Raw genomic sequence first — 27,049 nt, 5'->3', positions numbered from 1 at the left:
ACAGAGAATAAAAGGTGCAATGTATCCAGAAAGCAGATAAAGCGTGTCTCTTACCTTTGAATTGACTGTACCTCAGGTGATAACAACTTCAACCGTGGTTTAGATGAGATAACAGCAGCAATCAGCTGCACATGAAATAATCTCGTAAACAGATGCAGGGTCACATGCGATCTTATAATCATTGGAGGTTAATTTTATGACACAGTGAATCAAGACCTCAGATGACACACAGTATCAGTCTATCATAAACTGCACATTGCAGTTTCTTTAGGAAGAATCGCCCATCTAGAAGCTCACGATGGTCGCAATGAGATGCGTTGTTGTGAGCTTGTAGATCTGCATTTTCACTGAATTTGCGCTTATTTTCACATAATGTTCACCTAATTGTGCCAAATGTTGACCTATTATGATATGTCCAGAATAGGGATGCTATGGGGTTAAAAGGAAAGCCAATGAATACTGTTAACTTAAAACCCATCATTCTGTTGAGTCACTGAACAAGCTCCAAAGACAATCACATGATACAGCAAGGGCCCATTTTCGCCAGTACCTTACCCGTTATCCCTAAAGTTCTTTGCCATTTTTTAACTATTTTAAACTACTAGCCGATCTATACATTAGCGTTGTGAGCTTGTAGATTGGCTATTTGCAAAAGGTTTTTAGTAGTTTTTTACTTTAAGTAGTAAAAAAATGTCAAAGAAGTTTAGGGATAATAGGTAAGGCACCGACGAAAATAGGGCCCCAAGAGTATTTTCCCTCCTTCTAAGTTCACATTTTACAGTACAATATTGCTCTGTGAGCTGCAGTGGTGCTTAACATGAATCCAACACTGATGATAGTGCTGTCAAACAAGTCTAATGAAGCGATCTATGAACTCCTTGAAAACGTTCAATCTACAACACCATTTTATACAATATGTAGTGGGGGTCCCTGCTTCACCTCTCTCTCAGCGAAGGGGTCCTTGGCCTGAAAAATGTTGAAGACTCATATTTTAGTTTTTCTTATTTTTCAATGTGTAAACTGTTTATATGATGTTCTGCATATAGTAGTGTATGTCTGTCATTTAATGTCACTATGAATTGAGTACTTGGGGACCCCATTTGAAACAAGCCATTAGGCTTTCATGGGCTTTTCAATCCTATTTAGTTGACCTTGTATTTAAACTGTACTTCCATGTGTTTTTTTCTGCACAGACATTTCTAAATAAAGTATTCAATCAATTGATCAAAAAAGAACTCCTGGCCTACACCGTTGGTTCTCAAAGTGGGCTCCGGGGACCCCTAGGGGTACTTGAAGGGGTTCTAGGGGGTCCCCAGCTAAATGATGGATAGGAACCAAATGGACCCTTATGTGTCTGTAACTCTGAGACTGTACAAATGGAACCAAATGGACCCGTTTGTACAGTCTCCCCACTGTAAAAATCTTCTCTTATGGGGGTCCCTGGCTTATATTTTCAAATGGGGGTCCGCGGGCTAATAAGTGTCAATTTGGGGGTCCTTGACATGAAAAAGTTAGAGAACCACTGGCCTACACTGTCTGTAACTCATTTTTTTTTTCTCTAAGCACCCAATAACTTGTTTGGCCTTTCTGCTGTTCTCTTGTCTGATCTCCTTCCCACTTACCCCCTTCTTCTTCTCCCTCCCCCCCTCTTCTTTCTATGGAAATTAACGTTGCGATGGGAATGATGTAAAAAAACGAATTTCAACCACTTTTTTACCTTGTAAACCTGTGATGTGACAATAAAATTCTGATTCTGACTCCACACTCCACACCAGTGGGTGGCAGTAAGGCGCCTTTGATATTCACTCAAAGCGGAAAAAGGAAGGCGAGCGCACTGAGCGGAAATGGGAGGAGCTTGGATTTTAAATCTGGCGGGCGGATAACAAACAATTCTTTCAGGCGGATTCTCATGAAGACAAGAAGAGAGAGACTCTAAATAAGTTTTTTTTTCCGCCAATGGTGCTGCTGTCGACCGTTAGGATTCCGTAGAAAACGTTAAGAAGCGTCGGACTCTGTAAGTTGCCCATGTTAGGTAAATGTTAGCGGACTTGTCACGATGTGTAAGAGTAAAGCTAACTGAGCGTGTTGTTTTAGACCGTGCTGCTGATGACAGTTGACGTCAACCCCACGTTAACAGTATTACTGATGGTCAGTGGTGGTGGTAAAAGTACTCGCATGTTTTACTTGAATAAAAAGTATCAATACTGCAATGTAGAAATACTCTGTTTACAAGTAAAAGTCCGGAATTCAAAATGTACTTGAGTAAAGGTACAAAAGCGTTGGCATCAAAATCAAAATGTACTTAAAGTACCCAAAGTACTCAATATGCAGAATGTCCCATTTCAAGTTTTCAAATGTATAAACATCTTTTGAAAATAGCAGATCTACAAGCTCACAAGAGGCATTGGATATTTTCAAATGGCCGAAATGTATGTGGCTGAAGCAGTGCCATCTAATAGAAGGCTCTGGGCTGAAGTGGTTAATGTGTGTTTCGTAATCTAAATCTACAAAGTAACTAGTAACTTAAGTTTTGTATAAAGTACAATTTTGTCTCGGAGATGTAGTGGCGTAAAAGTATTGGAAATACTCAAGTAAAGTACAAATACCTCAAAGTTGTACCGAAGTACAGTACTTGAGTACATGTACTTAGTTACTTTCCACCTCTACTGGTGGTGCACATTTTGTTGTTCTTCATATTTGAGAGAAGTTTATTGATATGGGTAAATACTATGTTAACGTTTATTGCTTCTAAAAACTGTAGACACGCTAAACAAAATATATATATCTGTTGGTAGCCCTGTTAAACAGGGCTTGATTGAATACTTAACAGTTTGCAAATAGTACAGTGGTAGAATATACAATGGTGCTAAAAGGATAAATATAAGGCTAAAACCCAAAAATCCCTGAGGGCTTATTTTCATTGTGGTGCTGTGTATTCAATTCATAGACATTTAAAGACATACAATAATATACCAGACATCATCAACACTAGTAGCAATAAAACGTATATGTACAGTAAACATTTGGGGGTGGGGGTCATTTCTGGTGTTGAGCTTAGACGTTAATAGGACCATGCAGTTGCCATTTGGGCTACCTTGTTGGTAAAGTTATTGTTTGGGGACAGACGGCAATGACACCGTTGTGTTGGGGAGGGTACAGGTCACTCTGTATTGTTATACTTTTTTCCATGATGATAAAAGTATTACATAATTTAAGTTAACCAAATGGGTACAGATCATTGCAGTGTTTAGTAAACGTGACTCGGGAAGCAAACCAAACTCCATGTGGAAAATATATCAGTGATTCTCAAGCATTTCTATTTATTTAAAAAAAAAAATGTTTACCTCAATCTACTGTTACCTACTGTTAATTTAACTCCACACTTGTTCTTATGTTTGGGTTCACTAAAATGATGACGTTAATCATAGTTTAGTTTAGGGCTAATCAAGTATTTGTTAGATTTGATTTTAAGTTGATTAAAATGTTGTTGGTCTGCCATGGTGGATTGGCCAGTGTAAATAAACAGATGACTGATGATACGGCTATTGAACATTTAGCTAATGGATGCACCAGGTTAAATCAGCCACCCACACGCATACACACACTCAACAGAGTGTGTTGTAATTGTATCTCCCGATTGGCTTTGGATATTTTGTGGAGGATATATATCCTCCACAAAAAGAGACGGTATGCTGACCATCCTCAATATCTGTTATTTGTTTCTATTTGGCATTATTGCGTCTTAATGGTGAAAATATAAGAAAGTTAGTGCTGCGAGTAAAAAAATGACACTCTGTCCTTTTGGTGCAGCGAGAGAGGGACACATTTTTAGCCCTTTGATTCCGTAAATGTAGACATGTCACGATGCGGCTCCTGTTTATAGTGTAAGATGTCCCTCATTCAAAGCCATGTACTGCACCTTCACTCTTAATTCAACAGCATTACACCGTTGTTGGCTGATAATAGTCACGCAGTACAACTTAATTATCAACATCCTTTGGTTGTTTCTGCTCCCAGCTGATCCACAGCCGTTTGCAACATGACAAACGAAGATAAGCTGATTCCGGTGAGGGTGGCTCTGCGATGCCGTCCACTGGTACCTAAGGAGACCAGCGAGGGTTGCCAGAGCTGTCTCACATTCGTGCCTGGAGAGCCACAGGTCTGTCATGCGTTAGGAAACGATCCTCTTTTGCCTACTGACCAGTGACCGATATGTCTGACTCTGCATTTATGTTGTATAAATTCAATGTATTGTATGATTCGGTAATTGTTTGATGTGCTTTACATTCTGCAACTAATAGTAATTGTAGAGTTGGATAATGTAGATATTATTTTTTGTTTAACTTAAGCTGATGGTTCAAATATTTTTGAACCATCAGTTGGCATAGTTTTGTTTAGTCTTTTCCCTTTTCTTTTTTTGTCCTCGTTTAGGGCCATGACAACTGCAAGGGGAAAACGCTAAATAAGATAATTAGACTATTTGCACAGCATAAAGTAACCTTATTCTGAGCTGAGCTCTCTGTTCAATGCAGACATACACAAGCAGACTGACATCTGGCATCCCTCTATTGCCATATTTGAATTGCATTTGACTGTTGGACACTAGTGAATATGATTCTTCCCGGTTTAACAGCAACAATAAGGTTGCCTCCCCCATCAGTCACTTGTCAATGTCATCCAATGAGTCATTAGAATTTATATGAATTGACTACACTTTAACATGTGTCATTTGTTTTAAGGTGGTTGTTGGCACAGAGAAGACCTTCACGTATGACTACGTATTTGATCCAATAGCTGAGCAAGAAGAAGTCTTCATTAATGCCGTTTCACCCTTGTTGACTGGGCTTTTCAAAGGTACAGTAGCTCTAACCTGCAGTAATGCTTTCCCTTGATTGTTGTTGCTCTACCTGTGTTGTTGGTTGTGTCTAACTTGCACTGTTGCAAAAGCCACCGATTATACACTATGTCATGCATCCTTGTTTTGTGTCCTCGTCTTGGAAGAAATTATGTCTTCCATATACGCATCCCTACTTCTCCCCTGTCCCTTACAGTACTTGTCCAAGCATTTTACACTGACATAGTCGTTCTAGGATCATGTTACGTGTGGTATGGTTCTTACCCTTGTAGTCCTCATTACTGGTTGCTTGTTACCAGTTGCTTGTTATCAGTGAGTGAAATTGAGTATTATTCACCATTGTGGTTATTATCCACTTTGGAATTAAAAAGCGCAAATCATATAGCATGTGGAAGTCATTCTTGAAACGGCTCATTGAGCATGTCGCTCACCAGTGATCTATGAATGATTATTCTACTGCTGCAGCTAAACTGCTCTGGATAAGAGAGCTACTGCCCTATAATTTAAATGTGATTGTTATGCCTACTAGACCATCACTGCTCGGATAATAAATGTATGTCAACATTTATTATTTGCTCAATGGCATACATTGACACAAACTAATAAAGATCTATAGCAAGAAATAAATGCTACATTATTTGCTCAATGGTATACATTGACACAAACTAATAAAGATCTATAGCAAGAAATAAATGCTACATTTAATAATAATAATAAAAAATAAACTGCAAACAATAATTTGTGCAGATGAGAAAGAAAGGGGTTTATAACAAGTCAAGCAAACGCAACTGAATTGAAAATGAAATGCAACAGAATGTCATGGTGGAAAAGGTCATAGAAATAAGTAATGGGCCACAATACTGTTAACAGAAACGTCTACTGATGCACAACCTTGGACACATCATCAGTCTGGCAACAGACACCCTCCTCCAGGTGACCCGAACCGATGCAAGTGATAAAGTGAATTAATGGATCGCTGCATACAGTGATGAATGTTTCTTTATGTACTATGAACACATACAGGATACCATGCAACTGTTCTAGCCTATGGGCAGACTGGCTCAGGCAAGACCTTCTCCATGGGTGGCACCTACACGTCTGCTCAAGAGAATGATCCATCTGTTGGAGTCATTCCCAGAGTCATCAGACAGATCTACGAGGAGAAAGAGAAGAATGGAGAGCTTGAATTCTCTGTGACTGTATCCTACCTGGAGGTTTGTGGGGGGGGGGGGGAAAGCATTTCATCGGGGCACTCTTGGGTGGCGTAGTGCTTAAGTACCCGCCCACCACCGTCGAGTCTGGGGGTTCGGATCTACCGCGGAGCGAATAATACGAATACAACTGGCCCATGTTCAGGGGAGGGAAGTCGGCAGGGGAGGATGATATTCGCCGCTACACGTACATCTAATCGGGGCTGCACAATTACTTATGCTAAATATATATCGTCATTGAATGTTCCACAATTGATAGTTAGCACAGTATAGGCATTGTACCAACAATACTGAAACATAATTGTATTACAATGTAGGTAATAAACTAAGTCAAAGCCATTAATGACTAATCACTAAAAATGCCATATTTGGAATTGGCATTTAGCCATAATGGTCTACTGACTATAATTGCTTTAGTCTTTTACAGTGTCCGATCGATTATGTAGTACTTCATTTTACGGTGACTGCCGAGATTAAACACGTTGCCGATAGCATAACTGAATTGCCAATAATTCAGTTATGCTTTAAAGGTTGTGTAAGTGATAATTGTGTATATATGGTGTGGGTCTCTGTATATAGAGATTTCTTTTTTCTCAAATGGCTATATATTAGGTGAACATTGCAATAAGTGTTTGTTCTGTAACGGACGTATCCCTGTTCTGTAAGACAGGGTTCCCAGCTCTGTGGAAATGGTAGTCACGAAACCAAAAAATTAGCAGATAAAATTGAAGCAGATAAATGGGTTATCTCCTCTGATTGGGCGAAATTGGTGTCCAACCTGAAAATATATTTTACGTTTAGTAAAGAGCTGGAAGATGGGGAAACTGAACAAAAACTATAGCAATGATATTAGAATATAGAGCTTTAACCTTTTTTAGAAACTTTTTGTTTTGGCCAAAAAATATTTTACCTTTTAGCTCATTACACACATGTGTGCTTTTCATCTTAACCACAGATCTACAATGAAGAGATACTGGATTTACTGTGTCCTTCCAAAGATAAATCCCCCATCAGTATCCGTGAGGACCCCAAAGAAGGCATCAAGGTGGGAGATTATTTTGGGTGTGTGGCACCATCACATATAATGATGCAGAAGAGGTTGGCGACACTCTCAGCCGGGTTCATTGGTGGAGCGATGTTTTTGTGATTACATGTCCTTGAATGTAGATATTTGAGCCCTAGTGAATGATCCTAATGAATTACATCCATCCCTAACCCAATAGCTCAGTCCTCAGTGGTGTCGTTTTAACTATGTCTTAGACAGGTTTCGTACAGGTGCAAACAAATATTTTTGAAGATCCCTGATTTTCTTTTAAATGTTTTAAGGAAAGTACTGTATTTTGAATGAATTACTGGAAATGCTGGTATTTATAATAGTTTTAGGTTGTTATTGTGAGATGGCTGGTGCATATTGTCTATCCTGATGTTCTAGCATAGTAATGTTGATTTAAGGGTGCTGACTCTTTCTTTAAACCGGTCGAAACTATGCTTACCATTTGCTAGCTTTTTATTTGGCTTTAAGAAAAGTATCCACTCCTCACAGATTGTAGGCCTGACGGAGAGGCAGGTGTCCTCTGCCCATGAGATGGTTGGCTGCTTGGAGATTGGAAACTCTGCTCGCACTGTGGGCTCCACAGCCATGAACGCTGCCTCATCACGTTCACATGCCATCTTTACAATTACCCTGGAGCAGCGCCACGGGAAAGACAAGTCAGTCACCTCATCCATGTTACCTTCTCTTCTTTGAACATAATCCAGAAATCACTTTCACCCAGCAAAATGCATGGCTTAAACTACAATAAAAGTTTTATATCGCTCTTCTGGTTTTTGGTTGAAATTTCTCAATAAAAAGAATAGGGAGACTGCCTCCAGCCCATAGTTGTTTTGTAAAATCAAAACCCTAACATACAGACTGGTTAATATGTCTTATTCTTTCAAATACGTCCTGGATTGTAGCTTAAGTTTGCTTGTTCAAAAATAATTAAGCACTGCTCTCCTATCTCACTGTCCTGTTACTAGGTTTATTTATGGTGGTCTTTGGTTGATGACTTTACTGCATGCTAAATTCTTAGAACTATTGACATGTTTTTAATTTAATCTCATTTTGTAGAACTGACTCAGTGGTTTCGAAACTCCACCTCGTGGATCTGGCTGGTTCGGAGAGGCAGAAGAAGACAAAAGCAGAGGGTGATCGGTTGAAGGAAGGCAAGCCAAATCCTAAGTCTGATTTATACTTTGTTTCACTTTGTAAAATATGAATTCCACCTCGCCCACTTCAAGCACACGTTTCAGAAAGGCTGCAGCCATTATTCAGTGCCTTACCCAGTACACATTGGTACTGTTGGTGGCCACCCAAGATATCTAAAACTCAACCTGCCACACGTATTGTAGTAGACAATTTCTGTCATAGCTTATCGGGAGACTCGAGAAACATCAACATTAACAGACAATATGCAACACGGTTCAAGTTCCAACAACAAATCATGTATATTATATAACCAAAGTAAAAAACAAATAAAGGTGGTGTGCTTTGAAGTGTAAGTAGATATACAGCTTAGATTAAACTGTTTTGACTCCAAATAAAAATCCTTCATGAACACTTTTGTGTCCGCCAGGCATCAGCATCAACCGAGGACTTTTGTCTCTGGGTAATGTGATCAGTGCCTTGGGGGATGAAAGTAAGAAAGCCACCTTTGTTCCATACCGGGACTCCAAGCTGACACGCCTGTTGCAGGGTATGTATACATGACAAAACATAGGGTAAAACTGTCATTATTTATATAATCATTATAATATGGCTCTTCTGTTGGGTGCAAATGACAAAATTGTATTGTGTTCATATTCCATAAGAAAAAAGTAGTGTCTTTACTGAACATTTGCCTTGAAATTTCAAGCCTTTCTTTTTTTTTAAAGTAATGCTTGGGACATTTTCAAGCCTTTATTTGACAGACAGTAATAGTGGAGAGAAACGTGAAATGGCTGTAGGTGATAGTGGAGAGAAAAGGGAAATGGCTGTAGAAGAGAGGTGATGGTGGAGAGAAACAGGAAATGGCAGGAGAGGGGGATGGGCAAGGGCATGCAGCAAAGGGCCTCAGGTCCTCGGGCCGAGTAAATAAATGAAGCCCAGAATTCCAGCGAGTTTTTTCAGGAACCGAGATACAGAATATTTCCCAAATACTTTAAACAGGAAGTGAATGGAGCAGTAAATCTTCGGATCATGTTATCTCCTTGTTCTGTGTCCTCCTTGGCAGTGAATTAGTTAATGTTATGCGCTCTACCAAGTGAGCCTGAAATTTAAATCTTTTTGCATTAACTTTTTCCATCAGATTCTTTAGGAGGCAACAGCCACACGCTGATGATCGCATGTGTAAGCCCTGCCGACTCTAACATGGAGGAGACCATCAACACGCTGCGCTATGCCGATAGAGCTCGCAAGATCAAGAACAAGCCTGTGGTCAACGTTGACCCCAAAGCTGCAGAGCTAAAACGGATGAAACAGCAGGTAGGGTCATTAAATCGCACTGTCGTGTCGTGGACTAGGCCGGGGTTTTGACCACATGAACCCCTGGCATCCCTCCCTACTCTGTGCATGTCATAGGCAAACATGCTCTGAAAATAGGGGAACATGGGGCCAAAATGGCTTCACTACATGCTCACAATGCATTGCGACGGGTTGTGAGCTTGCAAATTGTCTATTTTAAGCGAAACAATTTGTTGTAGAGGGGGAAAAAAGTAGGGAAGTAGACCTATCGGGGACACTGGTCAACAAAGTGTATATAGGGTGGTTATGCTGTGACAGGGCCCCAAATTGAGATGTTCTGGACAAAGTACAACTGTAACAGAAATATGAATAGTACATTACATCAGATAATGGGTCGTGATTCCATAGTCGGGCCAATATAGCTCCTCTGAACTAGTTCACATGTAAAGAGAAATTGCCATTCTTCCTCAAACCTCTGTTCATTGTTTGGACTCCATGTTTAAACATTTTACTCCAAAGCTTGATCCTGATATTGTGTTTGCATCTAAGCATATGCAGTCATATATCACTTACAAAAAGGATGCAAAATATTCTACTTTGTACAGGCCTACATGGATTATGTCATATATAAATGGGTATTTTCAAATTGTTTTCAATGAATGGAATTAACAAGTTGATTTTGGTGAGTTTGAACGCTGGTGTAAGATTTCTGTGCTGATATCTAATTTGGACTGATAAATAAGTCGTACAGTAAACTGTCACTAAGACAGTTAAGTTTACTGTACGGCAGCTATTGTAATTATCTTTTATTAAATAAAGTAATGGCGTTTCTGTTCCTATTGGCCCATAGGTTCAGGAGCTGCAGGTGATGCTGCTGAATGCTTGTGGAGGTGTGGCTCCAGTACTCTCTGGGTAAGGCACTAAAACATTCTCTAGATTTCCTTCTACAGTTGCGTGTTTTGTGGTTAAAATAAAGTATTATTATAATGGGTAGATATTGTTATCCCAATTACAGTATCAGACTATCTGTATGCCCTGTTTATTAGTCTTAATCATTTGGCTGACAGAATTATTTTGATGCAGTTTTTGAAAAAAAAAAAAGAAATCAATTATACGTAGGATCACGTCCCAAAAAAGGAAATCTGTGCACAGTTTTATAATTATTTTATAACACTTCACAACAGATGTTTAGACACAAATGTGTCTTCATCAGTCAAAACACTTTGGTGTTTATAATGTTTTTTTGTAAATAACTTTGTTTTTTTCCATGTGTAACCAAATTCCCTCACAAAATCCCTTAAGCCTAAACATGGTCCCTTCCCCACAGGTCGGAGCCAGCTGAGAACGTGACAAAGCTTCTGGAGAAAAACCGTGCTCTGCAGGCCGAGAATGGCAAGCTGAGCAAGGAGCTGAGCCAAGCCGCTGGCCAGACGGCCATCATGTTTGAGAAGATTATTGAGGTAAACTGGAGTCCTGTTGTGAGTGTAGGGACCAAGTGTCTAACAACACTTTAGTTGAAAATAAGTACATTTTGTTGAGCCACACTTGTTTTAATGGTCAGATGACAAAGTTAACTAACCACTTAAGCCCTATTTTATACTTTTTTGCACAACAGTGCAAGCTCACAACATGCCGCAACATGTGCCGGAATACATTTAGTTCAAAGTGTATTAGCCAGATACAGTGTTTAAAGTTTAATCACTTTCAACCTCCAAATGCAAATGCAATTCTTATGTCTGCAAACTGCAAAGTACCCATTTTCCATCAGTTACTTTCATCACAGATTGTATTTCTCTTGTTTCCTTGTAGACGGAGCAAGTAAATGAGAAGCTTCAAAGCAAGTTTGAGGAACTGCGGCAACATGAGGCGTAAGTTTACTAGTAATCTGATCACAGACGGTGAAAAGTAGGCTGTGATAAACCATACATGCGAGCCAGCATATTCAAACACTTCATGTGTTCAGTATTTTGATGCTTGTTTTGGTTCGGTTTTGCATTTCATTTTGGGCATCAATTTTGAAATATACAGCACTTAGACTAGTTAGCAATTGAATGTTCTGATTTCTGCATGTGCCTTTTGAAATGCATGCCATGGTTATTTTTTATTTATTTATTTAGGTGTAGAGTGGACCTTGAGAACGTGCTAGAGACCCTGGAGGACCATGAGTTGAAGGGCAAGGTGGAGCTGATGGCTAACTTGCGGGACATCATCATGGAGCTCCAGGTAGGGAAACTTTGAAAGGTCCTATATGTTGATAAAAGGAGATGTGGTTGATGTCGAGAGCCTTCCATTTTCTAGTCGGACAATAAGAGATCACCACGTACTGACAAGTCTCTCTACGTCGTCCTCGGATAAGCCGAGCTCGTCATCTTATATGTCTGGTGATCTCTAAATTCAAAGAAAGTGCTAAAAGAGACCGGGACTGTCGGATTTTGTTGCCTTGGAATAGAAGTTGAAGACGACCCATAAATTGAATGAAAACAAATCCTGTATCGCAAAGCTTTCCACTAAACCGTGTTACTCGAAGACATCATGTTAATCTATTTTCTCCGATTTTGCTTCTCAGAACGAGAGTGCCTGCATTGCTGCCTCTATTGATGCTCTGACCGCAGGAGAAGCCGCGTCTTTCAATTCCAGTGGAGAAGGAGCAAGTGCAGCTCCAGGATTGGGGAATGACAGTGACAGCTCTTGCAAGGACCAATCATCAGTATGTACTGTATTAACCACTTAAACCCTCTTATGTTAGTAAAACAGACCTTAGTTGCAATTGTACTTGGACCGTTTTTTCGTCTACTCTACACCAAATCTCTTTGCCAAAAAATAGCCGATCTACAAGCTCACAGCGCGTCTCAGCTTGTAGGTCTGCTATTTTTGACCAATACCCCCCCTCCCCCCAGAATACGGATGCTGGGATTCAAGTGGTTGAATCAATGGTTCTCAAAGTGGGGTGGGGTCCAGTAAGGGGGTTCCAAATGGACCCTTACCTGTCTGTAACTCTGAGAGTGTACACATGTGTTGAATACATTTGTACACTCTGAGTTATGGGGTCCTCCTTCAAATTAAAACGTTTGAGAACCAGTGTTCTTTCATGTTTGCATTGAATGTGGTGGATTTTGTTAGATTCTGCACAACAACTGATGTATTCTTCCCCTTCACCTCACTCTGCAGGAAGCCTTGGCTGATACTACCAATCACGCTCTGCGCCAGGCCCAGATGTCTAAGGAACTGTTTGACCTAGACAAAATGTTGTCTTTGAAGGAGGCCTACATTAAGAAAATGTGTGAAAACCAGCTGGAACCTATGCAGACTGATTCTCAGGTAGAGCAGTGTTTTTTTTTAATTTGCTGTAATCTTTGCTTTTACCAGTATAGAGACTGTGTAGCGAGACAGGAAGTCAGAGAATGGGTTGAAGTGTTGCGAAATTCCAGGAATATTCAAGGTGGAAGCGTTTCATAGGAATTAACAAGAATGTATGCGTGTGTATTTAGTTGCGAAGGTTAACGTGTGCATTTCATGCACATGTTTTGAGCAATTTGCTGAGTGAGATCAATATAAAATTCCATTGATCAACTATCCAACAGTCCTGTTGGATGTTTCACTCATACTGTATGTGCCAAAGTCACACAGTTGGGTTTCTAAGCAGCATGTCATCCCACAGAAAAGCCTGCAGTCTGCAGTGGATTTGCTGCAGAAGGAGAAGGAGGAGCTCACGTTGGCACTGCAGTCTGCTAAGAAAGACACCAACCAGGCCAAGTAATGCCAGTTAGCTTTACCTTGTATATCGAATACCTCATAATGACTTGAATTAGGGCTAAAATGTGGGTTAAATTATATATTTTAGCCTCACTTAATTTGTTGATTAAGAAATACATTTGGTCTGAAGTACATTGTGAAATTTTCTTTTTAAACCTTACACAAGCAGGGTTTTTATATTTCATTACTTGTATTAATATACAAAACTATTATTCTCCAGGCTTAGTGAGCAGCGGCGGAAGAGGCTACAGGAACTGGAGGCTAACATGTCAGACATGAAGAAAAAGCTGCATGATCAATCTAAACTCCTCAAACTTAAGGAGTCGTCTGTCCGCAACGTCTCTAAGCTCCAGCAGGAGATACAGGTGATCTTAACGGCTTCACTCTACTCCCACCACCATTTTCCTCTTATGTTACTGATATGTATATAGTTGTATGTTTTTTTTTGTACAGATATTTTTGGGCATTTCTTTTCTGCCTTTTATTAGTATACAGGAAATGGGAAGAGAGATGGGTAGTGACATGCAGCAAAGGCCGTCGGCAAACTCGCAACATGCTGTCAGCAGCCTAGGCGCTCGGACCGCTACCCTAGCTGTCCGGGCCTATAGTTGTATTTTTATGGACAGATGTGGCCAGTTTTTCTGTGTGTATCTTTCAAGACCAGTCACATGACCATTCTCCCATCTATTTTTGATGCATCACTAACACATCTGTCAGTACATGACATTATTACCAGATTTGGTTGTTTGCAGTTTCAGGTACAGTGTACCTAATTAAGACAGGCTTGTCCTTTGTGTCGATTGAAGGCCACAGATAGATACCAGGTACCTCATTAACCACTTAAACCCCAGCATCCTTATTCTGGGGGAAGCTGAAAATTACACATTTACAAGCTCACATATGTGCGCAGAGCAATAACAGAAAAGTCGCTAGTATAGAGCCCTGAGGGACTCCGGTCAACCAATTAAAGGGTTTTATGTGGTAAAACAGGCTTGTCATTGTAGGATTTGAAGGCCACAGATATCAGGTAACTCATTAAGACAGACCTTTCCTTGCAGGGTATGAAGTCACAGCGCGTGCGTCTGATGAGGCAGATGAAGGACGACTCTGAGAAATTCCGACAGTTGAAGACCCAGAAGGACAAGGAGGTTCTTCAGCTGAAGGAGAAGGTCAGTGGTCTATTGACCTTAAATGATTTCGACTGAATTAGCATGACTTGGAGTTAAATGATGATAAATATCAAACCAATGCTGGACATCAGTGAATTCCAGTTTATAATGTTTCTTGGGCTATAATATTTGTCTCTTTTATAGGATCGTAAGCGACAGTACGAGTTGCTGAAACTGGAAAGGGACTTCCAGAAGCAGACTAATATCCTTCATCGCAAAACGGAGGAGGTCAGGCCTTTTCTAATATGAGTGATAAAAGTTAAAACTGCTTATACCACGGTTCTCTGATTTGCTTGATCTTTCTCCCCCTCTCTTGCTCTGACACATGTACTCACTTGAGATGACAGTCGTCTCTATTTAAAATGTTGATGACAAATGTTCTCCCCTCAGGCTGCCGCAGCAAACAAGCGTCTGAAAGATGCCCTGCAGAAGAGAAAAGAGGTGGCTGAGAAACGCAAAGATGTCCACAGTAGAAAAATGGAGGGGGATGCTGGTAGATTTAAGGTAATAAAGCTTTTGGGAGGAATTTCCAATTCTTCATTTATTATATTCAGTTCCTCCTTTGGATACCATGTTTTACAAGTGCTACGAATGTCATGGTTTGTTGCGGACACACTATTTCTCCCACCAAATTGCGCACAATGGTCTCCTGAGTCATGTGACAATGACGGCCAAACAGGGTTCTGATATTCCATACTGTTTGCCTGTAATTTGCCTTCACAAATGTGTGGGTGTGGCCTATTTCTTACACAAAAATTATCATGAACGCAACATCCAATCATAACCAAATTGGTATTGCGTGCCCTTGTTTCTTGTGTGAGGTTTTATTGTGAATATATTGCATCTGGGCTGTTTTTAATTCTCCCACTGTCAAAGTTCTGAATGTGGGGACCATAATGGTTATATAATTTGCGCTTTATGTGCCATTCTATATTTATCTGTACCTCACATTGCATTTTGTGTGGCCAGGCATGGTTCCTCAATGAGGTTGAGGTGCTGGCGAGCACAGAGGAGGCACGACGGCACCTTAAAGACCTGATGGAGGACCGGAAGATCCTGGCACAGGACATCAAGCAGCTCAAACAGCAGATTGAGGCAGGGGGAAGACCTGCTACCAAAATGAGGGTGAGGCGAAAGTATACCGCTGTTCAGCAAAGCGGCCTCAGGTCTTAATGGGTTAAAAAATATATATCTGGTATCATGGTCTGTTCAGTTTCATCCATCATGGATGAAACGGAACAGAAGTCCACATGGATTAGTACATGGATATTGTCACATAGTTTTTTTTTTTTTCTGCCGGTTAGACTTAATCCTATACTGTCACCTGTCTGTAACCAGGATAAATAACTGTCTAAACCAGGAGAAATACCACTGTGCAATAATCCTGTACTGTGGCATTGTCTCCCATGCAGCGCAGGACACTGCTCCAGTCTGAGATGGAGAATCGCGCGATGGAAGTGCCTCTAACTAAACAGGTGGATCACCTTGAGACAGAAATGGCATTACGGTGAGTCTCACTTGTTTCAAATGAGGTTCTCTAGAGGTTCTCCATTTGGAATGGAGTGAGGTCTGGCAACGCAAGACTGTTACTCTAACTTCAGGTTTATGTAAGTGTGAGATTATTTGCTGTGCTCTTGGAAAGGTAACCAAGCTCTGAGGGAGTGACGATGCGAAAGAGTTTACCAAATGGTGTATGGCATGTAGACATGTTTGTCTGTCTGGTGATTGTGTGCTTTTGTGTCGACTGGTTGACATCCAAGACAACATGGTTAAATATCAACCATAGTAGAACTTTTACTCAAGTGACTTTATCATCAATCGTTTTAAGACGTGTGTGTGTGTATATAGTCAGTCATCTGCTACAGTACTTTATTATTTGGCTACGCGACCTCTCAAGTCTTACATCCTGGATATATGCAATCTTTTATCAGGTGTGAAAGAAAACACGCAGGGCATGCGTGTTTTCTTTTTACTTTGTTCCTGATGTCCTTGTTTCTATTGTTCCTGATGTCCTTGTTTCGTTTGCAATGCTGAGGCATACTGTTTGTCCGCTGACTAGGACTAAGATGTTAAAGTATTGAATCGATCTTAATTTTGTAATGCGTGAGGGGGGCAGTTACCTTATTATATTTTCTATAAATGAAAACGTAATTGGAAAAAAACACCCCCTCATGGATTAGAAGGCCGATATCGGTCACCAGAACCAAGGACTGGTGTTTTCAATGTATCTAATGGGTTTAAAATAGATTTGAAGTTGCAATGGGATTATATAGGAAGAGCGTGTCTGATCAAATATCTACATATTGAATCAAGCAACTTAAATACTGGGTCCACACACAAACCTGAGTAGATGTTAGAGTGATAAAAATGTTTATTTGTATTCCTGTTTTTAGAGTGCAATGTACATAATATGTTGATTAAATGGTCCTTTTAACAGGAGCGCCCAGATTGCTGATCTTCAACAGAAGGTTCTGGATGCAGACAACGAGGGGCGCCTGAAGCAGCGCTGGGACAGCATCACATCTATTGTCGATGCAAAGCATGCCCTCAAGGTCCTGATGTCTGAGGTGAGCCCACCCGCTAAAGCTATAGGGTCTACTGTCTGATGTGAGCCCACCCGCTAAAGCTATAGGGTTTACTGTCTGATGTGAGCCCACTTAGCTAAAGCTAGGATTTATGAGATGACAGGATTTATTAACTGTATTTCACCACCGCCAGCAGAGGTTATGTTTTGTCTGTTAGCAGGGGGTGGCAGCGGCTCAGGAGGTAGAGGGCCTGTCTGGGAACCGTAAGGTACCCGGTTCAACCTGCCACTCCACCTGGCTTTGTGTGGAAGTATCATTGAGCAAGAAACTGAAAACCTAACTGCTCTCAATGAACAAATTGCTGCCTCTGCTCTCGGTGTGTGAAACGCACATTTTAAGGCAATAGGCTTGCTCGACAAGTTGTTTTTGCGTATGTGTTCATTACGTTTCTCGTAATACATCCATTGTACACTACAGCAGACGTTGCAGGGTGTCATTTTTGTTTTGATCAAGACTGTAACGCAATATGTACGCATGCTGCCACCTCGACGCATCCCATTGAGCTTGTAGATCTGCATATCAACATTTGTCTTCATGGAAATGATTATGCAAAATATTATTGTGATTTCTCAAATAATTGCAATTATGTTACTATTGTGACAGGCCTACACACAGTATGAAAAAAACATGTAATTTGTTGTTTTTCCTTATCTAGTTGGTGACTACTAAAACGGGTAACGCTAAGCTTGAGAGTGAACTCCAGCTGGAAAAGGCGAACTTGCTGGACTTGGCGAAACGGTTGGGTGATGAGAGAAACGTTGTATCGACCATGGAGATGGAGCACCAGCAGCAGTTGATTGAGATGGAGCAGACGCATCAAGAGAAGGTATTTATTTATTTCTTTATGAAGTACTTTGTAACACTGCTTTTGAAGAGTGCTAGGAAAAAAGGTTTTGTGTTGTTAAAGGTTAATTCGGTGGCCATTTAGCATTGTCGGAATTATGAACAGTTGGGGTTCTAACGCATGGAAAATAACAATAGCCCAAATGTCTTGGGAAAAGGGTACGGTTCCTGGAAAATATTTTGAAGTGATGACTACTGATCGGGTTTTTGGGAGAATCATTTTCAGGAATCGGTCAGGGTTTTCAGCTGCACGATAAAAAATAATCCAGGGTTTTTTGTCTTTTCATCCAATGGATGAAGGCTAAATCGTGAAATTATCTGCGTGTTTTAAAATGACGCAACTGGTTTGCCGTCTTGAACGCTTCCACCTGTTAGAACTGTTGTGTGACTACGCGATCTAATTTGTTCAGCAACAATCTGATTTGTTCAGCAAGATGATTGAACTGTGTGTGAATGGATGTCTCCTTAATGTTATTCAATGTTATGTTTTAAGCATCTTTGTATTTGTCTTCTGTCCCTTCTTCCAGGTCCTATACATCCTTACCCAGCACCAGAACAAACAATCTGATGAAACAAGCCAGGAAGTGGACGAGACCTCGCAAAGCAAACGCGAACTTCTGCAGCGCATTCAATACCAGGTTTGTACTTTTTTATAAAGAGGTGTTTCACCCCCCGCCCCCCCCCCCCACCCCAAATGCAAACCTCTTCCATCATCCAGGAGGCATGAGCCAATGTGTGACAAATGTATTGGCATTTCTTTCAAGTTAAAACTTTGAGCTCTTCAGACGATGCAGACTTAGCATATGGCCCAGAACACAAATCTGTCTTTTTAAACAACTGTCCCTCGTTGGGCTATTTTGTAATGTTTTTAAGAGGCAATTGGAAATGCGTTAAATCAGCTAATCTGTAAAGAAATGACAGACCTTCGTTTCCCAGACTTAACTGTTGTGTCGTACACACAAGGGGGTGTAGACTTACTTGCAAGTCTAATATGCAGTTATAAGATGCATTATGAATGTAGTCCAAACAATCTACACATTCTTGACTTAGCCTTAACAGTTGTGTTGGAGTAGAATTATTAAACTAGTTGTGTATTCAACCATTTTAGGAAGAGGAACTCTTGAAGATGCAGGAATTGAGTGATAAAAACAAGGCGTTGATGGAGGAAGTTGAAGAATATAAACAGGTAAGACTGGTAATCCATTCAATGGATGAAATGATGGTTTTAGTCTACTTTTGCACCTTCATTTGATATTATTGTTGAATTTGTCTGACAATGTTTAATCTAAGGAAGAAAATCACTTGTATGAGTAACGCCTTAATGTGACTACAAATTAGCAAAATGTCTTTAGTTAAAACAACCTCAACATTTACAAATTAATACTTTGTACATATGATTCAGAGGTAATGTAATACAAAATTCTCTCCTCAACTTTGTCACATCACAGGTGTAAAAAAAAATCAAAAGTGGGTGAAATTCTTTGTCATACAAGCTCCATTACAGACCTTAGGCCGATTCTAAAAACCTCTTCTAAATCCTGACCTAAGTTTTCTGAAAAACTTCAGATTTTAATTAAAACATTTCAAAAGAAAAAATGTTCCTATACGTGTGTGTGTGTGTGTGTGTGTGTGTGTGTGTGTGTATAGCAACAGCTAATGTTACCCAAAGGTGTTGGTTAAACCCAGGTCTAAATGGTTAAAGAAAGGTGAAAACAGAAAAGTGGATTAGACAATAGAAAAACAGATTGGGCAATATTAGCAGTGTGAAATGTATTAAGGTCCGTGGTTAAAAATAGAAGTGGAATGACGTAGCCAGACAAATGGCAGATAATATGTTCATAAGGTGCATGGTTTAAGGAAAATATATTCTGTTTGTAGATATTTATCTTAGACTGGGTTATACTGGTTATGTTGGCAATGCTGTATTTTGGTTTGTTACAGAAACTAACGTTGCTGGCCAGCGTGCGAAAACCCCCAGCACCAGCTAAGGCGGAACAGAGCCTGAATGACTCTTTTGAGTTCATCCCACCACCAGTAAAGGTGAGCCATTTCTTTCACCTGGCACTCAGTACTTTATTTGGAAAATCCAGATCAAATTGTATTGTACATGATTGTGCAAAAGTAAGGGTCTCTCTAATACTCTCTAATATTGGGACACTTGCATGCATGATGTTTCAGAAGTAAAACAGAATTTTACTGAATCAGGTGTACTTGGTGTCACATCCATACTGTTTTCTCTGCCCATTGCAGTCCAAAAAGGCAAAGCACAGCACAGCCTCCCATACGATCTGTGTGGAGGATCTCAAGTCTGCTTCTGAGGAGGAGGAAGATGAAGAAGAGGAAGACTTGTGGCGTCCTAACCCTAACAACAAGAGGAAGACGAAGTTGAAGAAGTTAATTGGAGTAAGATTTTGTTCCAAGACAAAATGTGTTTTGGAGGCAGATATCAACATTTTTGCATTGAAGCTGCCTGCCAACAGCCATAAATTATGCTGAATATCTTTGTTTACTTTATCATTGTCATGTGACACAAATACTGTCCATTGAAGTTACCACTGGGCGATGGTGACAAAATCAAATATCACAAAGTTATTAACCAAATAAGACTGTTGATAATGTAATATTTTGGTTATGACTCAGCTTTCACAAGGAATGTTTGACTAAGGTAAAAAATATGGCACACTCACGCATTAGAAGGACTATCAGCCATCAGAACCAGGGATGTGTGTTTTCAATATGGCTAACGTGGTTAAAATGGACTTTGCACTGAAGTTACAATGGGTTTATATTGGAAGGGCGTATGTCTGATAAAATGAATAAAAAAAATGAATCTAAATATTGAATCAAGCTACTTAAAAACTACATTGGGTACACACAAAACCCCTAGTGGGCGTTTAAAGTGAAATGACCCAGAGAAAATTATGATTTACGATGAGAAGAATAAAAAGTAAGTTTTCTTTTTTACTCTAAGTCAGTAAGCAGAGTAAGAGTATTGTTTGAGTAAGCAAAGTATCTGTACTCTAACTACTTTTTATTCTTCCCATCGTGAATCATTTTCTGTAACAGACATGGAGACCCAGGACTTGATGTACTTGCTCTGACCTGTCCCTACAATGTATCTCCCAGCACTAAGTGGAGGGCATATACAATAAGATTCTTATGTGTGCTGCCAGTCCCTGGGTAGCTAGTACACGCCGATGATACTGTCACTAATGCCTTCTCTCCTCAGTGTGCCTGTAAGGGTCGCTGTTTCAACAAGGTGTGTCGTTGCCGCAAGGGGAAGGTGTCATGCGGAGAGAACTGCCAGTGTGATCACAAGCACTGCCGTAATCGGGAGAACCCAGATGAGGTAAGTTGGTGTGTGTATATATATATATACTGCACCTGTAAAACTAGAAGAGGGCCTTTTTTTTTTGGGTCAATTACATGGGCACAAGCAATGAAATGTGGGTGGAATATGTTCTGCAGGGACTTAACAAACCCAACAATACAATATTACATTATGAATGAATAAAGATTAGATGAAAATACATTTTAAGTATAGGTATAACAGCAGGTATGACAAACCTATTCACAGCAGTGTCAGAAGGTACACATATTTTTGGTCCAGACCATTTGGTTCCATTTGTAATGAGTTTCAGACCTCTAAGGGTTAACTATCAGTAATTTAGCTGGGGACAACTTGGTACCCCCTCAAGGACCCCTGGACTTTGAGAAGCACTGCATTAATAATAAACTTTATTTGTATAGCACCTTTCATGACATGAAATGCAGCGCAAAGTGCTTTACAGAGCAAGAATACAGTTACAACCAATTTAACAATGAAGCAAACAAAGATAAAATAAAGTAAAAGCATAAAACAACATTAAAATAGGCAATACAGGACCTGTGACTGACACACACCTGTGACTGACACACTCCTCTACTTGTGGAATGGTGCTTTTTTTTGCCTGATTTGTTGCGTTATTCAAAGTCACTGTGTCCAACTTCAAAACTGACTGGGCTAGATGAAAATAAATACAATCCATGTATTTATTTTGTAGTATTAAGCGCCTTTCCATCTCACTCAGGTAGAACGGGACATTAATAATAATAATAAAAAAAATATTTGTATTTCACTTTTCATTCACAGGAAATCTCTACTCTCTATTCTGTTACTACACACGTTAAAAACATCAAATCAATCACAAAAAGTAAATAAAATAAAGTCTCAACAATATGATGGTTGGGGAAACATTGAAAGGATAAATCAAGTAGAGAGGTGTGATGAAATGACAACCAGACGGATATAAGGCTTTGACAGAGCAAAAAATGTATTGGCATCTCTTGAGAGTGACCAGACAAATTGCTTAACCAAATGACCAATAAGCTACCTGGACCTTTTTAAATCTTTCTCCATTTCAGGATCTAAACCGTCCTATGGAACTCGGTCGTCCCCAGACACCCGACAGTCTTCCTCTTCCAGATGACCCCACCACCCCAGGAGGTGGATTCTTTCCACCAGTCAATCCATCAGCTAAGACGGTAAGCAAACGTGGGGATCCATATCTGTGTGCATCTCCTCGCTAGTCAGTGAAACCATTGATTTCCTGTCCACTGTCAGACTGGAATCATTTCCACAGACTTGACTTCCAATCAGAGGAGTCGGGTCAAATGGTGTTGAACATGTTAATGTGTGGTTTCTAAAACAAAAGGTGGAATCGACCGACCATTACCAAAAATCAGTGGTGGAAAAAGTGCTCAAATTTTACTTTTACTACTTAAGTAAAAGTAACAATACTGCAATGTAAAAATATTCTGTTGCAAGTAAAATCCAGAATTCCAAATTTACCTGGATTTACCTAGGCTATTTACAAATAGCCTAGGTAAAAACAGGGCTAAAGTGGTTAATGTATGTTTTATAATGTAATCATTTATATCTGCAAAGTAACCAAAGTTTTCAAATAATTGTAGTGGAGTAAAAGTACAATATTTGCCTTTGAGATGTAGTGGAGTAGAAGTAAAAGTACTGAAAATTGGAAATACTCCAGTAAAGTAAAAGTACCTCAAAATTGTACCACAGTACTTGAGTAAATGTACTTAGTTACTTTACACCACTCCAAGAAATATTGCCTTATTAAATGTAGTGCTGTCCAAATGAGACAATGGCATCTAGTGGTCATTGCCAAAGACGGTGAGCCATTCACGAGTTAGAACTGTACAAAGTACAGCAGCACAAGATTACAATTGTATCCCCTAAATAAACGCACACAATGTCTGCCTACACCTCCAGGAATGTCATTACTTTACTTAAAGCAGCCAATGACCACTTATAGTGGCATTATAATGTATTACAACCATAAGAATAATGATGCACTATAATCCTTGCCAAAGCAATGTCTGAGAGACTTGACCTTAAGTCATTTTAAAAGGCTTTTTGTATAGTTTTATAAATCGTTAGGAGCATTTGATTGCTTATAACTACTTATAACTACAGTTAAAAATCAGAATATAATGCATTATATGTATTTCATAAGGCGGCATAGAAATGGGCTTCATGGGATTTTTTTTATCTTTCTAAAGTTCATGCACAGAAATGGTGTTGCACTGAGCTGAGAAATAGTGCAATCCTAAATGATGTGTTATATCATTTCAGGATGAAGAAGAGGAGGAGGAAAATGGACTAGACAAAATGACGACCAGCTTTCTGAAGAAGAAGAAAAGACTAGGAAGTACTCAGGATAGCTTCTTCTCTGGTTGTACGCCAATCAAGGAGTAGTTAGCCCAGTGGGGCCTTCTAGCGTACTCCTTCTTACTTGTCTTGTCCATTTAAATGTTTTTGGAGAATGGGTAAACGATCCCAAGATGTCTGTTTATGTTCAGTGATGATCATGGACCAATGTTCTGCTTTGTTGCACTAGCTCATCATCTCACATTTAGGAGTACTGTACAATAATTTTAGACTTTAAGAAACTACTGTAGATATTTAGATAATAACTCACAAAATGAAAACTGATTCGTGTCCGTTTTTAGATATTCTGTCTATGTATTTTAAATTTTCACTGAAATTGAAATGGGTATTCTGTAATTGTTATGTTTAAATTGAATAAAAGTTGTTTTGCTGTATAATTTGTGTGTGTGTATAAGTTTGATTTGAAAGTCTTACCCTTAGTAACAAAGTGATGAGTGTTTGTTTAGTAATGGCATTGAACGCTGCATTTGACAAATCCCCACATGGCTGGTTGCTTTCTTTGATATCTTCTGTTGGACAAAACAGAATTACTGAGAACTACACTTTTTTGTGTGTGCCACTCATGGAGCCTGGAATTCCAAACGGCTTCCCTGCCTTATGTATTTCACACATTTATTGTATGATGACACATTTTATACACTTTTTAAGCCATTCAGGAGAAACTATATGAGAAATGAGATATAAAATGACAAGAATAAAGATATAAGACTGTTGTAGCTTTTTCTACTCAGCCAAGTTGCACGCTATCTGCAATACACACATCAGTTCTATTGTATTATGTAATGTAAGAGCATTTATCCTGTCCACTCAACATGCAGAACTTGCCATGGTGTCATTACTGGTTTTGTGTCCAAAAAATGCATTTGTTTCCAGAACATATTTTGACAGATCCCTCTGAACAGAGTTTATGGTGCTTTTATGGTTGTATCAATTATATTATGTGGTGTCCCAAACATTATCTATTCCCTGAATATTTACCAAAAATGTTCTGTCCCCCTGATCTCTTTAAACGTACCCTGAACATATTTGGGTTGGATCCCATGTTACATGCAGCACACCTTTATTCTGGGGTTCCTTTCTACCTACAACATGATACTCAATCAACAATTCATATCTTAAAACTAACTTTTTTCAGCAATTATGAAGGCTGAAATGTTAAATCATTGGCAAAAATGAAGGTTTTTTTTGCCTTGATCTTTGGTACAAGTACAGTTGGAAGAAAGCTTCTGGTGGATCACCAGAATCTTTCTTCCAACTATACTTACAGTATGTCATACTAAAGGCTGCCTCACCACGTTTTGTTTTAACTCTGGGAACATTCGTTGACCGGTCCCAGATTACCTGAGATGTCTACCCTCAATATTCAACCCCAGCACTTTACTTAACTTGAGTATTTCCATTTTTTGACACCTTAATGTGTATTTTCAGACATTTAACCACTTAAACCGTCAAAACAATAGTAAACCTGACCTTTCACTCTGTCTGCTCTTTTTTTCCCTCACACCAAACCTCTTTTCCAAAAAATAGCAGATCTACAAGCTCACAACGCCTCGCAGCACGAGGCGTTGTGAGCTTGTAGATCTGCTATTTTTGGCTAAAGTTCTCCTCAGAATAGGGATGCTAGGGCTCAAATGGTTAATGTAGAAAAGAATGTTACAAAGATTTGGCGGCCCCCCTGTGGACTCCCTGTGGAAGACCCCTGGTGTAGGCTACATTCTAATGTTTTTGTTCTTAAAACTATGTGTGAACAGATAGGTCAACCTCAACCCATATTTATTTTTATTTGGGGGATAGGATTTTATAGTAGGAGAAGGATGTCAGTTTAGATGTGTATATGAGGCTCTTTGCTACCATCTACAGGATAGTGGACAGACTTGAATCAAATATTTTGGAAAAGCACTATTTTGTTTCCTACCTTTTCCCCACCTTATGTTAAATTCTATTCAAGCAACAAGAGTCATAGACTAAATTAAGCTCATGGTACCGAAACTGCTATGCCAATTTGACTCTTGATGCTTGTTTTAATGCTTCTCAAGGTTTTTCACTACATAGGATAGTATTTAAATGTATAACATTCTCTGTTCTATTCTCCCCTTTGCTAGGCCTATACTCTTTCATAATCACTCTGCTAATTCAATAAACTAATATGCAATAACGCATCAGATGGTATCCACAGGAAACAAGCAAATGCTGTTGATCTTGTCAACAAACATCTGACAGAATGTGGTTTCTAAATGACTTTAATGTCCCGTAAAATGTGTATTTATTTATTTTGTTTGTCACTTTTCCAAATAGTTCTTAAGAACTTCATTTTTTTCCCCTGGTATTCTGGTATATTTAACATGTTATGTCAGTTTGATGTCATCAGTATAGGGCACTGTCTTTCAAATCTTATATTCAGTTTGGAATATTCTAAGGAGAGGCATGTTGCATTTCAGTGCTGCTGTGACTAGGCACATTTCACCACTGCAGGGTTTAATAACAACATGACAGATTGCTGCCATTCCCCTGGAGTGTGAAAATGACAATTTTATCCAGAAATATCCAATTAAAATCCAATTAAAATTTTGTGAATGCCATGTTTTTTTTCTTGGAAAGGGAGAATGAAACAGAGGTATGGCGCACTGGTTTTGTAACAAATGCTCTAATCTCTAATAATTAACTGCTCACTTCAACATTGAGAGTGAACGGCAGAGCACACATCTATATTTGGAGTAACCAAATGGGAAAATCAAACTTCTGTTTTCCTGGTTTTCAGGCCTGCAAAACCAGATGCAAATTATTACATTTGGATAATCTAAATCTAACAATAACAATTGAGGTTTTGATAACACAATTTACTCCGATATGATCATCTTGATAAGGTGGTCCAGTGGTCTGCAAAACAAGTTTCATTTTGTGAAAAACTTTATTAACAAAAACATTGTAATAGACATAGACATAATTCAGATGTCACAGTTACAACATGCTTGTTACCCTATACCCTATGGAGTTATTATTAACTACATAGGGTGCCTGCCACCAATATACAGCTACACTAAATTTGAAATTTGTAGAAGACAGTCACCTACTTTCAGCATCTGCTGCTCCTAGAATAATCTTCTTAAGTTCTTACCACTGATATTTATGTTATAATCCCCCTGAGGACACCCCCCCCCCCCCCGCCCACACACACACTACATTATAGAGATGAAAAAATAACAAATCCCATATTGCTTTGTCATGTAATTGTCAAAATATATGTACAATTTTAGGGGAATAGCGTAAGTTAAAAAAAAGAACAGCCAATACCAATGCCTTGCATGACCCCACACAGACATGTCAGCCAAAGCTAAAGTTAGACCTATATCAAATGTTATGCCAATGTCGTGTTGCCATATAAGAGTAGGCCTATGTAATCAGAGCCAGCACTAAGAGCAAA

General features: G+C 39.4%; 1 protein-coding gene across 2 annotated transcripts; it reads left to right on the top strand.

Moving 5' to 3' along the window:
* Positions 1 to 1,880: 1,880 nt before the first annotated feature.
* kif4 (kinesin family member 4) lies at positions 1,881 to 23,999 on the top strand. 2 transcript variants are annotated; one of them, XM_084074783.1, is made up of 31 exons: positions 1,881 to 2,014; positions 4,018 to 4,159; positions 4,740 to 4,854; positions 5,879 to 6,069; positions 7,022 to 7,111; positions 7,610 to 7,776; positions 8,177 to 8,271; positions 8,682 to 8,801; positions 9,393 to 9,568; positions 10,398 to 10,459; positions 10,875 to 11,007; positions 11,357 to 11,415; positions 11,665 to 11,770; positions 12,114 to 12,254; positions 12,716 to 12,865; positions 13,206 to 13,300; positions 13,521 to 13,665; positions 14,359 to 14,469; positions 14,614 to 14,697; positions 14,860 to 14,973; positions 15,439 to 15,594; positions 15,882 to 15,976; positions 16,907 to 17,036; positions 17,710 to 17,880; positions 18,425 to 18,535; positions 19,006 to 19,083; positions 19,839 to 19,937; positions 20,148 to 20,300; positions 21,127 to 21,246; positions 22,302 to 22,421; positions 23,533 to 23,999. In XM_084074783.1, exons 2-31 carry the CDS (start codon positions 4,040 to 4,042, stop codon positions 23,653 to 23,655), a joined length of 3,630 nt encoding a protein of 1,209 aa, XP_083930909.1. In that variant the 5' UTR covers positions 1,881 to 2,014; positions 4,018 to 4,039; the 3' UTR covers positions 23,656 to 23,999. The 2 variants fall into 2 exon arrangements, with proteins under 2 accessions (XP_083930909.1, XP_083930910.1); XM_084074784.1 differs by having other exon boundaries at positions 1,881 to 2,032.
* The last annotated feature ends 3,050 nt before the right edge of the window (positions 24,000 to 27,049 follow it).

The sequence above is a fragment of the Gymnoscopelus microlampas genome (assembly GCF_963454915.1).
Source record: "Gymnoscopelus microlampas genome assembly, chromosome: 12".
Classification (NCBI taxonomy): Eukaryota; Metazoa; Chordata; class Actinopteri; order Myctophiformes; family Myctophidae; genus Gymnoscopelus; species Gymnoscopelus microlampas.
The sequence above is the reverse complement of the archived record's forward strand: the minus strand, read 5'-3'. Positions and strand labels throughout refer to the sequence as shown.

Coding starts and splice junctions, on each gene's coding strand:
- kif4 (XM_084074783.1), top strand. CDS start 4,040: ATGACAAACGAAGATAAGCTGATTCCGGTGAGGGTGGCTCTGCGATGC. Junction 13,301..13,520: donor AAAGACACCAACCAGGCCAA/GTAATGCCAGTT, acceptor ATTATTCTCCAG/GCTTAGTGAGCAGCGGCGGA. Junction 17,881..18,424: donor AGCAGACGCATCAAGAGAAG/GTATTTATTTAT, acceptor CCCTTCTTCCAG/GTCCTATACATCCTTACCCA.